At 34.6% G+C, this 13252-nt stretch overlaps 1 protein-coding gene across 28 annotated transcripts in view; it reads left to right on the top strand.

Moving 5' to 3' along the window:
* Pde8 (phosphodiesterase 8) overlaps positions 1-13252 on the top strand; it is a 279303-nt gene that overhangs the window by 217226 nt on the left and 48825 nt on the right. For 6 of the 28 annotated variants that reach the window (XM_073955369.1, XM_073955366.1, XM_073955364.1 and 3 more), the window contains exon 2: positions 1173-2706. The exons of 15 other annotated variants lie outside the window; for them this stretch is intronic. In XM_073955369.1, coding sequence (XP_073811470.1) covers positions 1411-2706 — 1296 coding nt within the window. In that variant the 5' untranslated portion in view covers positions 1173-1410. The remainder of the gene's footprint in view (positions 1-1172; positions 2707-13252) is intronic. 7 more of the 28 variants (XM_073955374.1, XM_073955375.1, XM_073955377.1 and 4 more) reach the window with 2 other exon arrangements.

The following is a 13252-nucleotide window of genomic DNA, read 5'->3' on the forward strand; positions in this document are numbered from 1 at the left end:
GAGCTATAGTTTTATATATTGAATGCTTGTAACCACTCTGACGCTTGTGGAAAACTTAGGTCAGTTGTAACGTACAGTAACAGTACAAATCCCTATAACCTTAAAACAATTCTTTAAACTTGAAGCTTTAGATCTGGAAATTTTTCACATCCAAATCCTCTTAAGTAGTACTTTTGCCCAAAATGAATATTAATATAAACAAAGCTTATGTCGAGTATTAGTGACCGGCATCACATGGTCGGTCCGCCAACTTTAATCACTTTGTAACTTTGTTGACAACATCAGATAGATTTTTTTTCAAATTTCCCAATTAAAGTGTTTGAAAATGTTTTCTCTCGGAATAGAATCGCGTATTCCAGTTATCGAGTATATACACAGTTTGTCAAAAAATGTTGGTTTTTGAGGGAATTAAATATTTGATACTGTTTTAAAATGTAGCTTTTGTTTTACGTATGAAAAAACGTTTACAATGCTTTAGGATCTTCTTCCTATCTTTATCGGTTTAGCAGAATTTCCCAGATTTTTGAAACACATCATTTATACACCTTTTTCAGATGTAATTCTTAACATTTTAGTCGTAATTCGAATTATTCCATTTGTATTTCGAATTATTGCATTTGTAATTCGAATTATTATATATGTAATTCGAATTATTGCATTTGTAATTCGAATTATTATATATGTAATTCGAATTATTCTATTTGTAGTTGGAATTATACCATTTGAAATTCGAATTATTCCATTTGTAATTCGAATTATTCCATTTGAAATTCGAATTATTCCATTTGTAATTCCAAATATTTTATTTGAAATTACAAATAAAATGATTCGAATTACAAATGGCATAGTTCGAATTTCAAATGGAATAATTCGAATTACAAATAGAATAATTCGAATTACAAGTGGAATAATTCGAATTACAAATGAAATGATACGAAGTACAAATAAAATTCTCGAATTACAATTAAAATAATTAGAATTACACCTGAAAAAGGTGTAGCGAGATGACGTTTTAAGTAATATTGGCCTTTATTAGGAAAATGTTTATTTGTCAAACTGTGAGTGTGTGTGTACATTTGTTAAATCGCAAAACATATTGAAAAACAAACGATTGTTTATCTTATCGCTGAAATTGTTACAAACATGTGCTTTTTACTCTGCGTCGTATCTAGAACATAAATAAATAACTACAAAAGTAACCGCAAAGAGAGCGAGAGATTAGGAACATTGTTGTGCCAAGAAAAGTAAAACAAAATAATATCTGAGTAAGAGAATTGTGGTAGCTGTGTGGGCTGATGTATAGGTGTTTTGGCCTGTTTTCACCCATATGCCCCGTGCTAATACATTTAAAGCCTTATAATTTCGGATTTTTTCGCGACCTACTCCTTCGCAGAAATTACCGCTTCGAGAATGCGTAATTGTTTTACTAAAATTACCAACGTTTTTCGTAAAAAGGCACTACAAAGTTCATCTGAAGAAGGAAGTTTGCATCAAGACGATGGTGATGTATACATACGAAAAAATCCAGCGAATACAGAACCGAACACAGGTGTTGTTACGTCCAAGTCGAAAACAAGCACGACCAACATAGCAACAACGAAAACAGGTACTCTCAGTATGAGTATGTGTTTCAAAACAAATGATAAGCATTCCGACTGGAGCAAACGCGATGGTGTCTTTGATAAAAACGTGGATAGCAGTACTCAAGATAAACAACAAAATGCCGCCCACACATCAAACCCATCGACACATAGTCTAGTAGGTGCTAGTGACGGTGAGAAGCAGCCCCAGTTACGTCTTTCGCTGAAGAGTTATCGAATTTCCATGAATGAAACTAACAACGACCACAATAATAGAGATGTGTTGGTTGCTGATGATGGAACTAATTACCACCACCAACAACAAAAGAAAGCATCCGCTTATAAGCTAGTGACAGGCTGCAACTCCGATGAAGTGAAGTATGGGAAAGAAGGAAATTTGTCAAAGAAAACCGCAGATGCACTGAAGCATCATACAAAATTTTCGATAGACAAAGAAGACAATTCTATGAATGAACATCACAAGTCGTCTATGATGGAAAACAAAACCAATAATTTAGTATCGAAAGATATCAACACATCTCATGTGCACACAAGTTCCAATGAAGCAGCTCATACTGCCAAAACACCAGAGGAAATAGAGTATGAAGCAAAAGTTGCAGCTGAATTTGAGGATGTGATGACACCATTGCCGACAAACACGAAACATCTTCAGTTTGCATTTGGACGTAATTTGCGCCCGGAAATTGCGGAAGTAATTCGCAGCTTAGATGCCGATGCTTTGCGTATTAACAACCTTACCGTTGAGGACAAGTTCGAATTACTTCGACGCTTTGATTGCGCCCAGCAAGCTCGGCGACATGGACGTGGAAACAGTTATGTACGTTCAATGCCTCCGCCTGGTCATTCCATTCAAATCGATCTAGGACTTATTGACCATGAGCAAGAAGACAATGGCGAAAATACGTCAGATTCAAGTATTGAGGATGTTGTTCTGCGTCGTAAATGTCCTCAAAGCTCAAAAGAAAAATCAACTTCATGTTTGTACGAGCGCCGTCTCCCAAAGAGTCCAAAACTTAAATTGGTCCTTGAAAGTAAATGGAAAGAATCTGCTAGTGGGCCGAAAACAAATTTTATGTTTAAAGAGGTGCATGACAGCGACAGCGAGGTATGTATGAACTCGGCAACAAAAAATGTGTCTGTGTATTAATTGTAAGAAATTAGATATTTCCAAAAGCATTTATAATGCTGCCCCATGCCCGTGGCTACTATTTTACAAGATGTGGCAACTTATTTTGAAAATAGTTGGGGTAACCAATTGTGGCAGTCGTCGTGGTTGTAGTCGATAAAACTTACGTATATTACTGGCAGAACATTGTATCGTTAACAATAATTACACTGTGTAACAGCCAATCTGGGGTGTGGAAAACTCCAAGTGGGTGTTAGAATTTTCGGTTAGTAGATCAAAACCCCAAAATGGATTTGGGTATTCAGGCCAATACTTTTTTTATAATGAGCCCCGTTTACCCATATTTTCTAACTAATTTCGCCAAAAACTCTAAATAGTTTTTAGTACATAAACTCTTTGCAAACACATCAATATAGGGCCACGTTTTTGCATAGCCCTCATATATATGTAGGAACACCCTGATTTTAGCTATTTCTCTAATTTGGCATCTTTGTTTCCCAGGGGGGAAGAACATCTTTCGTAGAAAATTTTCAATGTAAGTCCATGTTTCGGAGTAGCGTCCATATAAAGAAACATCCTAATTTTACCTATTTCAAGGGTCTTGATCTTGAAGATTTTTAATATAGGTATATAGTTTGGTACAACCCCCATATAACTGTACCTTCCAAGTTCACGTTCACAACCAAAATTGTCTGGGTTATTAAGTATCCAAAACTACTTAACCGATTTTCTTGAAAATTTCAGGGGATGTATAGGGATGACGAATGATGAAAATTCTTGCTAAACTTACTAACGTATCGGTTAGAAAATTAATTTACGAGGCAACGGTGGTTGAATCTCCGGCCCTAAATACCTATTTTCGGCCTAAAGACCCGACCACGCCCACTTTTTTAAATATGTTGGATCTCTGAAACTACTGAACCGATTTTCCTGAAAATTTCAGAGAATGTACCGGGATGACCTCTGGTGAAAATAGGCTGTATATTTTGTTGAATTTCGGAGGCTGGGTAACTCTACTAGGCCCTATTTTTTAAAAACGCTATTTATGTAAATCTTGGGAACATATTGGTTTGAAAATGAATTTGCAATGGTGGTTGTGTCTCCAACCCTAGGTCCTTATTTGGGACCTAAAGGACCTAATATGTTATATCTCCAAAACTTCTGGACCGATTTTCATGTATTTTTCAGATGATGTACACGGATGTCCTCTGGTGAATTTCGGCAGAGCGGAGATTGAAAATTAATTCTATAGACAATGGTGGTTGTGTCTCCGATGCTAGGCACTTATTTGTGGCCTTAAGACCCTACTACACCCACTTTCTTATATATGTTATCCCCCCATACCATCGCTATCGCATACGATTCATTCGTCGCTCAGTTTGTGGCAGGAAAACCCTCGAATTCGAATATCGTTAATAATATTATTAGCGAATGAAAGATGATACACTGCACCCCGGTTATCTACCTCTCTGCATAACTGCCTTTCCCGTTTAATTGCCTCACAAATTAAAACCCCAAAATTTTTTCACATAAATGAGTTCAAACTGTCCCGGTTAACTACTTTCCTATAAGTACCCAATTCGGATATTTGCCCCTCAAATATTTTCCCCAAAAGGAACATTTAATAATATTTTTATCGGTTTATTACCCGAAGTAGTTTATTTCTGAGATAACCTATTTCGAATTGAGATGAAGATGTCCAGTGTTTTTGTGTTATGCTCACTAATGACCTAAATTCTTATTGATTTAATAATATAGCTTATACATACATATGCATATTTTTAGACTTGAAATGAACTATTGTGCTATATATTTTTGTAATTTTGGTAAGGTAGAGATGAGATTTTTGTAACTACACACATGAGGTAGCTATGCGGGATTTTCGTAACTGCCTTTCCCGCATAACTGCCTCAATTTTTTGGAATTTTATGAGAGGTAGTTAACCGGGGTGAAGTGTAGTTTTTACGATAGTGCCGAAAAAGCATTTTTGGCGGAGTTTCGGTGTTATGAAGTGTTTAACTTTATCTGACGTCTCTTGATATTTTTGTTATGTACCTTTTTCTTCTTTGTAATGTTTGCGATACGATGTGCGGTGACTTTTTATAAACACCCCCCATTCCATTGCTATCGCAAACGATTCGTTTTCGAATGTTTTTCGATAGTTTTGAGGATATTTTGTTCGAAAACGACACACGAGAACGAATTGAAAACGATTTATTCGTCGCTCAGTTTGTGGCAGGAAAACCTTCGAATTCGAATATCGTTAATAATATTATTAGCGAATGAAAGATGATAGTTTTTACGATAGTGGCGAAAAACATTTTTTGTGGTGTTTCTTGATGTTTCTGTTATGTACCTTTTCCGTTTTTATTTCTTTATGTTTCGCGACTCGAAATGTAACTGTTGATAAACATTGTTGTGTTGTGTTTGGCAACCTACCCATATGTTGTCTTTACCCCCCATACCATTGCTATCGCAAACGATTCGTTTTCGAATGTTTTTCGATAGTTTTGCGGATATTTTGTTCGAAAACGACACACGAGAACGAATTGAAAACGATTCATTCGTCGCTCAGTTTGTGGCAGGAAAACCTTCGAATTCGAATATCGTTAATAATATTATTAACGAATGAAAGATGATAGTTTTTACGATAGTGGCGAAAAACATTTTTTGTGGTGTTTCTTGATGTTTCTGTTATGTACCTTTTCCGTTTTTATTTCTTTATGTTTGGCGACTCGAAATGTAACTGTTGATAAACATTGTTGTCTTGTGTTTGGCAACCTACCCATATGTTGTCTTTATCAACACTTATTGTCTATATTACACGTAGCATTTATATCGAAATTATTTGAAAAAAGCAAATGGGAATTTTTTACAAACAATATAATTTTTTTTTTTTTAAACAAAAACGTTTTCAAATTGAAAAATGTTCCTCGAAACAATTTTTCTTGTGAAGAAAAAACATTCGCCAAATGTTCGAAAACGATATCGTTTTTAAACTTTTGACGAATAAAAGAACAACGTGCTTGTGTACACCCGAAAAACATTTTCCAATTCTTCGAATGTGATATCGTTTTCGAAAGTTGTGCCGAACATTCGAATAATATCCGCAATTGGTATGAGGGGTATCAACACTTATTGTCTATATTATACGTAGCATTTATATCGAAATTATTTGAAAAAAGCAAATGGGAATTTTTTACAAACAATATAATTTTTTTTTGAAACAAAAACGTTTTCAAATTGAAAAATGTTCCTCGAAACAATTTTTCTTCTGAAGAAAAAACATTCGCCAAATGTTCGAAAACGATATCGTTTTTAAACTTTTGACGAATAAAAGAACAACGTGCTTGTGTACACCCGAAAAACATTTTCCAATTCTTCGAATGTGATATCGTTTTCGAAAGTTGTGCCGAACATTCGAATAATATCCGCAATTGGTATGAGGGGGCATTGTTGTTTTGTATTTTGTAACACAGGCATATGTTGTGTTGATCAACACTTCTTGTTTATATGATACGTAGCATTTATATCGAAACTATTTGAAAAAAGCAAATGGGAATTTTATACGTACTACATAAAATCATTTTTTAAAACAAACAAATTTCCAAATTACAAAATGTTTCTCGAAACAATTTTTCTTGTAAAGAAAAAACATTCGCCAAATGTTCGAAAATGATATCGTTTTTAAACTTTTGACGAACAAAAGAACAACGTGCTTGTGTACACCCGAAAAACATTTGCCAATCCTTTGAATGTGATATCGTTTCCGAAAGTTGTGCCGGACATTCGAATAATATCCGCATCTGGTATGGGGGGATACCTCTGAATCTACTGAACCGATTTACCTGACAATTTCAGAGAATGTACAAGGAGAACCTGTGGTGAATTTATGTTATACAGTTTGTTGAATTTCGGAGAGGGCGGGGTACTTCCCCTAGACCCTATTTTTTAAAAACGATATTTTTGATGAACTTGTGGGCGTATCGTTTATGAAATAAATTGCAAGGCAACAGTTGTTGAATCTCCGACCCTAGGTCCTTATTTGGAACCTAAAGGACCGACCATGCCTTTTTTAAATATGCTATATCTCCAAAACTTCTGAACAGATTTTTATGTAATTTCCAGATGTACATCTGAAAATAATAAAATTAATTCGATAGACAATGGTGGTTGTGTCTCCGACCCCCAGGTACTTATTTGTGGCCTTAAGACCGGACCACTTTTTTAAATATGTTATATCACCAAAACTCCTGGAATTTCATGTAATTTTCAGTTGATCTACAGGGATGTCCCCTGTTTATTTGTTGAATTTCGGAGGAGCGTGTTACCACTGTGCACTATTTATACCCTACACCACTATGTGGTAAGGGGTATTATGTGTTAGTGCATTTGTATGTAACATACAAAAGGAAGCGAGATAGACCCGTAGTTCCTTCTAGGGATATACATAGAATCACTTTCTGAGTCGATTTATGCATGTCCGTCCGTCCGTCCGTCCGTTCGCAACATACAGGTCGCATTTGTTGACCGATTTCGCTGAAAATTGGGGAATACCATTTTTTTAGCCGTCGGAAGATCAAGTTCGAAGATGGGCTATATCGGTCCAAGTTTTGGTATAGCCCCCATATAACGGTACCTCCCGATTTAAGGTATTTTAAGGATCTTAGCCGCATTTGTTGCCCAAACCAGCTGAAATTTTACATTTGAGGTTCTCAATGGCCGCGAAATTGCTCCACTAAAAATTGTCAAGATAGGTCCACGGTTCGGTATAGTCCCCATATAACGATACCTCCCGTTTTAAGGTATTTTAGGGATCTTAGCCACATTTTTTGCTTGAACTAGCTGAAATTTTACATATGTGGTTCCCAGTGGCCACGAAATTTCGCCACTTAAAATTGTTAAGATAGGTCCATGTTTTTTTGTAGCCCCCATATAACGGTACCTCCCGATTTTAGGTATTTTAACGATTTTCCCCAAATATGGCTCCAATTTGCGTATTGGGATGTATACTAATTATTCCATTTTTACATATTTCGACTGGTGTAGGGTATTACATAGTCGGCCCCGCCCGACTTTGGTCTTTTCCTACTGGTTTTTAAATGCGCTATATACGAAAAAAATATTATGCAAGAAAAACATAATTGACTTTAAAAAAGGTATCATAAAACTGTTCCTAGGACCAGCAATGCGGACCGGTCGGCTGGTCCTTAATATTGTATAGCGCTTAGACTTTTTCCTGTAGGTATACGTAAAATCTAAAGTTTATGCGGAAAACCCCGCTTCGATTCTGCCCTTGGAGCAAAACAAACACGCGTGTCATTCGCCAGTTACCAGTCGAACGAACCATCGCAAATTGAACCCAACGCATGGACCATCTGAGACGTAGCAGTCGTCCACATTTAATATTCAAAATCTTTAATAAATAAGTGTCAAAGAAGTTTCTTTCAAATGATAATAACATTCGCCATATAATTTGAATTTTATGTTTTTTCTTTAAAAAACTAAGGAGCCTCCAATTACGAAATACAATTATTTTATTTAAAAATATTTCCCTGTACTGACCCGCGACAACATTCTTACAATATTTTTGTTTTCAAGTAATAGATAATGTAGGCTGAAATTGAATGTGACACATTTCAATTGACCATTGAATTTAATTGTCAATGAACCGCACGCACATCATAACGTCTCACTGATAAACTAATGATATTTTCATATCAGATATGACGCATGTCTGCTTTCATTGTTTAAACATTTAATGCAAGTGGTTTTATAAAAATAAGCTCATGATTCAGGTTCTTTTATTATTTATAAATGTTTGTGATACAATTACACCAATGAATGCACGTTTGAAAACTTTTAAGGCGTGATTAGCACATTAAATTCGGTAATATTTTCAAGCGTCATTGTTTTTCATTTATTTGCTGTTGTATGTATTATGACAAATAAACTTGTGTGCATATGTAACATACAGTCTGTCGCAAAAGTTAGTATGCAACATTGAAATCAAAATGTACTAGGGATAAAAAGTACTATAACATATCGAAAACAACAAAAAAAATAGTTTTATTTGATAGACACAAATGTAGTCCTTGCTGATAACAATGAAACATGTGTAATATTTCTATACATAAGAACATGAACGGTTCGAATCTCAAAAAGCCCAAAATTTATATCGCAAAAGTAAGTATGCAGCGGAGAACCTTTGTGGAACTGTGTAAAAACTTCTTGATATTTTTGAACAAAATACAACAAAATCTGTATTTAAGATACTTAAAAGGTTATTAATTAGTTTTATTGACAGTTACAGTACTGTTAGGGACAAATCAACCGTACACTGCACAGCAGGGACGTACGTAGAAATATTTTCAAATTTTTTGTTTGAAATTTTCAAATTTTTCTTTATGCCATATCGTTCCAGTATCAAAAAATAAACGAACTCGGATTTCGGATAATTTCGAAACCAATTAGAAATTTGTTTCGACAAATTTGTTGTACCACCGGGAATAAATAAACATAGTTATGTTCTGCTTTCGAAAAAATATTAATATTTTTGTAATGTAGTTTTCCCTTCGGTTTTTAGGTTTTTCATTTGATCGGTTTCTTGAAATCCGATGCCTATGTTCCTCTTTTAATTTGATTCCAGTTTTTATCGTCTTCTATAAACTCTCAGATAGAAATAAATCTCTTTACCACAAGTATTTGCTAGAAATCCTTTTCTACTCGAATTGCTAGATTGCGGAACTCGTTGCCTCCTAATATAAAAACGTTTTCAGTTTAATGAAATATTTCAATGAACTTCCGTAAAAAATGTGTATCTTTTCTATTTCTGTCGACATTGACAATTTGTCACTATTTGATTTGTAAATTGCGTCATATTTTTCACTTTTCGTAAAAAAAATCGTTAGGAATTTAATTACATGTATGCATTATTATAAGCCCCTTTTGTAACTATTTATTGTTCACAGCCTCAGTTTGAAAATAATGAAGAAAAATTAAAAAAAAATAATAATTCAAAAACTTCTAAAATCTGCTATATGTAGCATACCCACTTTTTTTCCTATTGTATTTGTATAATTTTACCCTCAAATGTCCCTAATCAAAATAATAGTTTTAGACTAAACATAAGTTTGGACAAAATCCGGGTCAGACAATCTGCAGTTATTTAGCCCTGTCTGCTTCTCTGGCTGGACGTATGACATCTCTCAAACGGATTAACCGATTTGGTCCAAATTTTGGACGACATAATATTTTTCCAAACTTAGCATATTGGGGGTGGACTAATATGGCTTATGCTAAGTTTGGAAAACTTACACCACAAAAGCTAAACATTTTTCGCTAAAATTGTGCGCAAATATCCATCTTCTACGCCATCTTCTACGTTGACCAACTAATATGGCTGGTGGGCGCGATTACTATTGGAAGGAATGAGTCTTATAATAAAATCTACTTGTTTAATGGACTAACTAGGCACATTCCTTTAGAAACATTCTCCGCAAAAGTTAAACCCTATTGCGCTTTAATCAAAATTCATTTTATTAGAAAAACGTAAGCATTTATTTGGAACGTCCACAATCGTTAAAAAGGCCACAAAATTTGTGAAGCCGAATTTCGATCTGTAGATAGATAAACGTCTCAATCCACAGAGGCGGTAAAGCCGACTGGTACGGTTTACTTGCTTTCCAAAAGATAACACTACGCGACAGGAAAATTATTAACCATATTCTGACAAGTGTCTAATCCTCCAAAGGACTATATCCACTAAACCGCTAAGAATTTGGGATCACTCGTGGAAGCTAAGTTTTAGCTCTAGTCGTAAAAAATAATAATTGTAAACACATAAACACATAAAAGCCATCAACCTCTTCTTCAAGGTCAAAATTGTCAAGGTCAAATTTCCGTTATAAGTTTTACTCGAATTTTGGTCTACACATATCAAACCAATCAAAATTGAAGCAAACAATTAACTACAAAATTGTACCTCAGATCTCAATAAACAACTTCCTAGAACATACGAACTCTGCAGAAACGGTTCTTAATGGCCAAAATTGCAAACGCTTTCTTTTTTAAAGTTTTTTTTTACTTTTTTTTTTTTGGATTGCGCGGATTTAATCAATTCCAATATGCACTCGCCGATGCGAGTTATTCTTCTTTTTGGAGATATTTAATTCATAATAATTTAAAAGATATAATAAAATACCTTGACATATTACAGTATACCAAATTCCAATTAAAAGGTTTATAAGATGTAATTTATGGGGGTCAAAGATTTATCCAACTAAAAACTTTTTGGAACATGGGACTGAAATTAAAGGGCGATATATCGATAAGCATTAAAACGTGGATCTATTTTAGTCACTTTCAGCATGGAGGTTCTCCAACCAAAGGAATCCCAAAATCCGTATAACAGCCGATATTCTTAGAAATTAGGGTAAGATCTTCGGTTACTGAAAATCTTGCGAAACAGTGGCAATTCTCAGCGGAAATTAGAAACCAAAATGCTAATTAAGAGCGAATGTGGATGTACCATAATGTGGTTAAGCATATGTGGTTAATAACTTAAAAATACGGATAACAATACCAAAAATGGTTCATTTTCAATTCAAAATATAAAAGAAGTAATGCATAATTACCAAGCAAAATGTTCGATGCCAAGGATGCTATTGAATCATGGGTGCAAGTGATCTGGCATGTCATCTTTTTAGCATTTTCACTCATGAATTTTATATGAGCGTGACCACCATAAGATGACATTCATTTACGGATCTTAAGATGACATTCATTGTCGGATCCTAAGCATGTCATTTTGACCAATGCTTTACATGTCATTTTCACCAACCCTTTGGCATGACATTTTCATGTCTTGTTTGGAAAATGGAAAATTCTGTATTGAAATATGATTTTCATGACAAACCAAACTCTTTATTAATTCAAACTAATTCATGAAATAACTAGAACTAATTTATCAGCATAAAGTTTACATCCAAAATTTAAATTTTATCACCGCCGCTGCAGTTTACTTCGTCCACTCTCAGCCACTGATTTTGTTTCATCTTACAAAAGCTTTTCTATTATCTTCTTATCACCAGGTCATATTTCGACATGGACTCCAACAGCACTCCTTTAAGAATTTCTAATTCGTGAACCTACATTTAGTTTGTAATTTTGTAATTTTATAACAAAAATTTTTGAAATGTATACTCATTTGTTTTGATGTCGCTACATGTAGGGATGTACAAATCGACTTGTTTGTTTATAGTGATCTGTACAAATGATTCAAATGCTGATTAAAAGATCGGATCTTTCACGACTTCCTTTGCATGGGTTTAAATGCTAATGAAAATATCGGATCTTTCACGACTTGCTTTGAACCAATGCAAAATATGCCATGAAATCACGTCATCGCATAGAACCCCTTCCTTCAAATTTTGTTGGGTATGTATATTACTCTGTGAAAAATTTAAAAATTATTTATTGTGAACTCTTTCTCTATTGAATGTATATAATTTGTCTCAATAATTAATAAAAACTCAACTGACAGCCTTTAAAATAGGGTCACGTAACCCTACCCAACATTTTAAAATTTCATGATTTTTGGTCAAGGTGGGCTCCCCGAAATGAAATCCTGCGTACGTCCCTGCTGCACAGTAAAACCCAGAATAATTGGTCATCTATTAATACAACTACTGATAAAATTGAGGGTGTTAAGTCATGTTTATGAATTCTGAAGCCATGAAATACTCAGAAGAAATCTAAACTTTTAATAAAGGGTTATCTTGATCGAGTTTCAACTTGTCCCGTTTGATAAAACTGGAATTTCTTGAAGGAATGCCACATTTTTGGGCCATTTATCCTTACACTTAAGGATTTTCCGGTTGAGTTAATTATCTATCAAATTGTGCCCCTTTTCGTATTCCTACCAAAAATTAATATGTAGTAGGAGAACCTCAAGTTCCGTTGTGAATCCTACAGTGTTAGTCCACCACCACAGTAGGATATGATAGCTCTTCGAAAATAATATAATACAGAGCTTTCAAGGCCTTTATAACGCATCGATTTTCTGAAAAGTAGTTCAATAGACATTAGCAATACATTAGACACTAGGGACACGAGAAACATGTCAGATACTGCTAAAAGGCTGGCAGATCAGTATAACTGTATGGCACAAAACGGAAATTGAGATTCTCCTACTACTTATTTCCATATTGCATATATGAAAAGGGACACAATTTGCGAGAAAATTAACTCAAAAGTAAAGTCCTTAAGTGTAAGGATTAAGGATTATTGCATGTTTCAAAAGGACAATGGCCCCACAAATATGGAATTCCTTCAAGATTTTCTCGTTTTGTCAAACAGAACAAGTTAAAACTCAATCCAAATCACTCTGTATGAAATCTTTTAAGCTTTTCTGAGCATTTCATTGCTCCAGAATTCATAAACAGGACATAACACTAGGACTTTTGTCGCTACATTGGTTGTATTTGTAGATGACCAATTATTCTGGGGTTTACGATGCAGTGTA

Source organism: Musca autumnalis, unplaced genomic scaffold (genome assembly GCF_047663935.1).
Source record: "Musca autumnalis isolate F117 unplaced genomic scaffold, ASM4766393v1 scaffold_5, whole genome shotgun sequence".
Taxonomy (NCBI): domain Eukaryota; kingdom Metazoa; phylum Arthropoda; class Insecta; order Diptera; family Muscidae; genus Musca; species Musca autumnalis.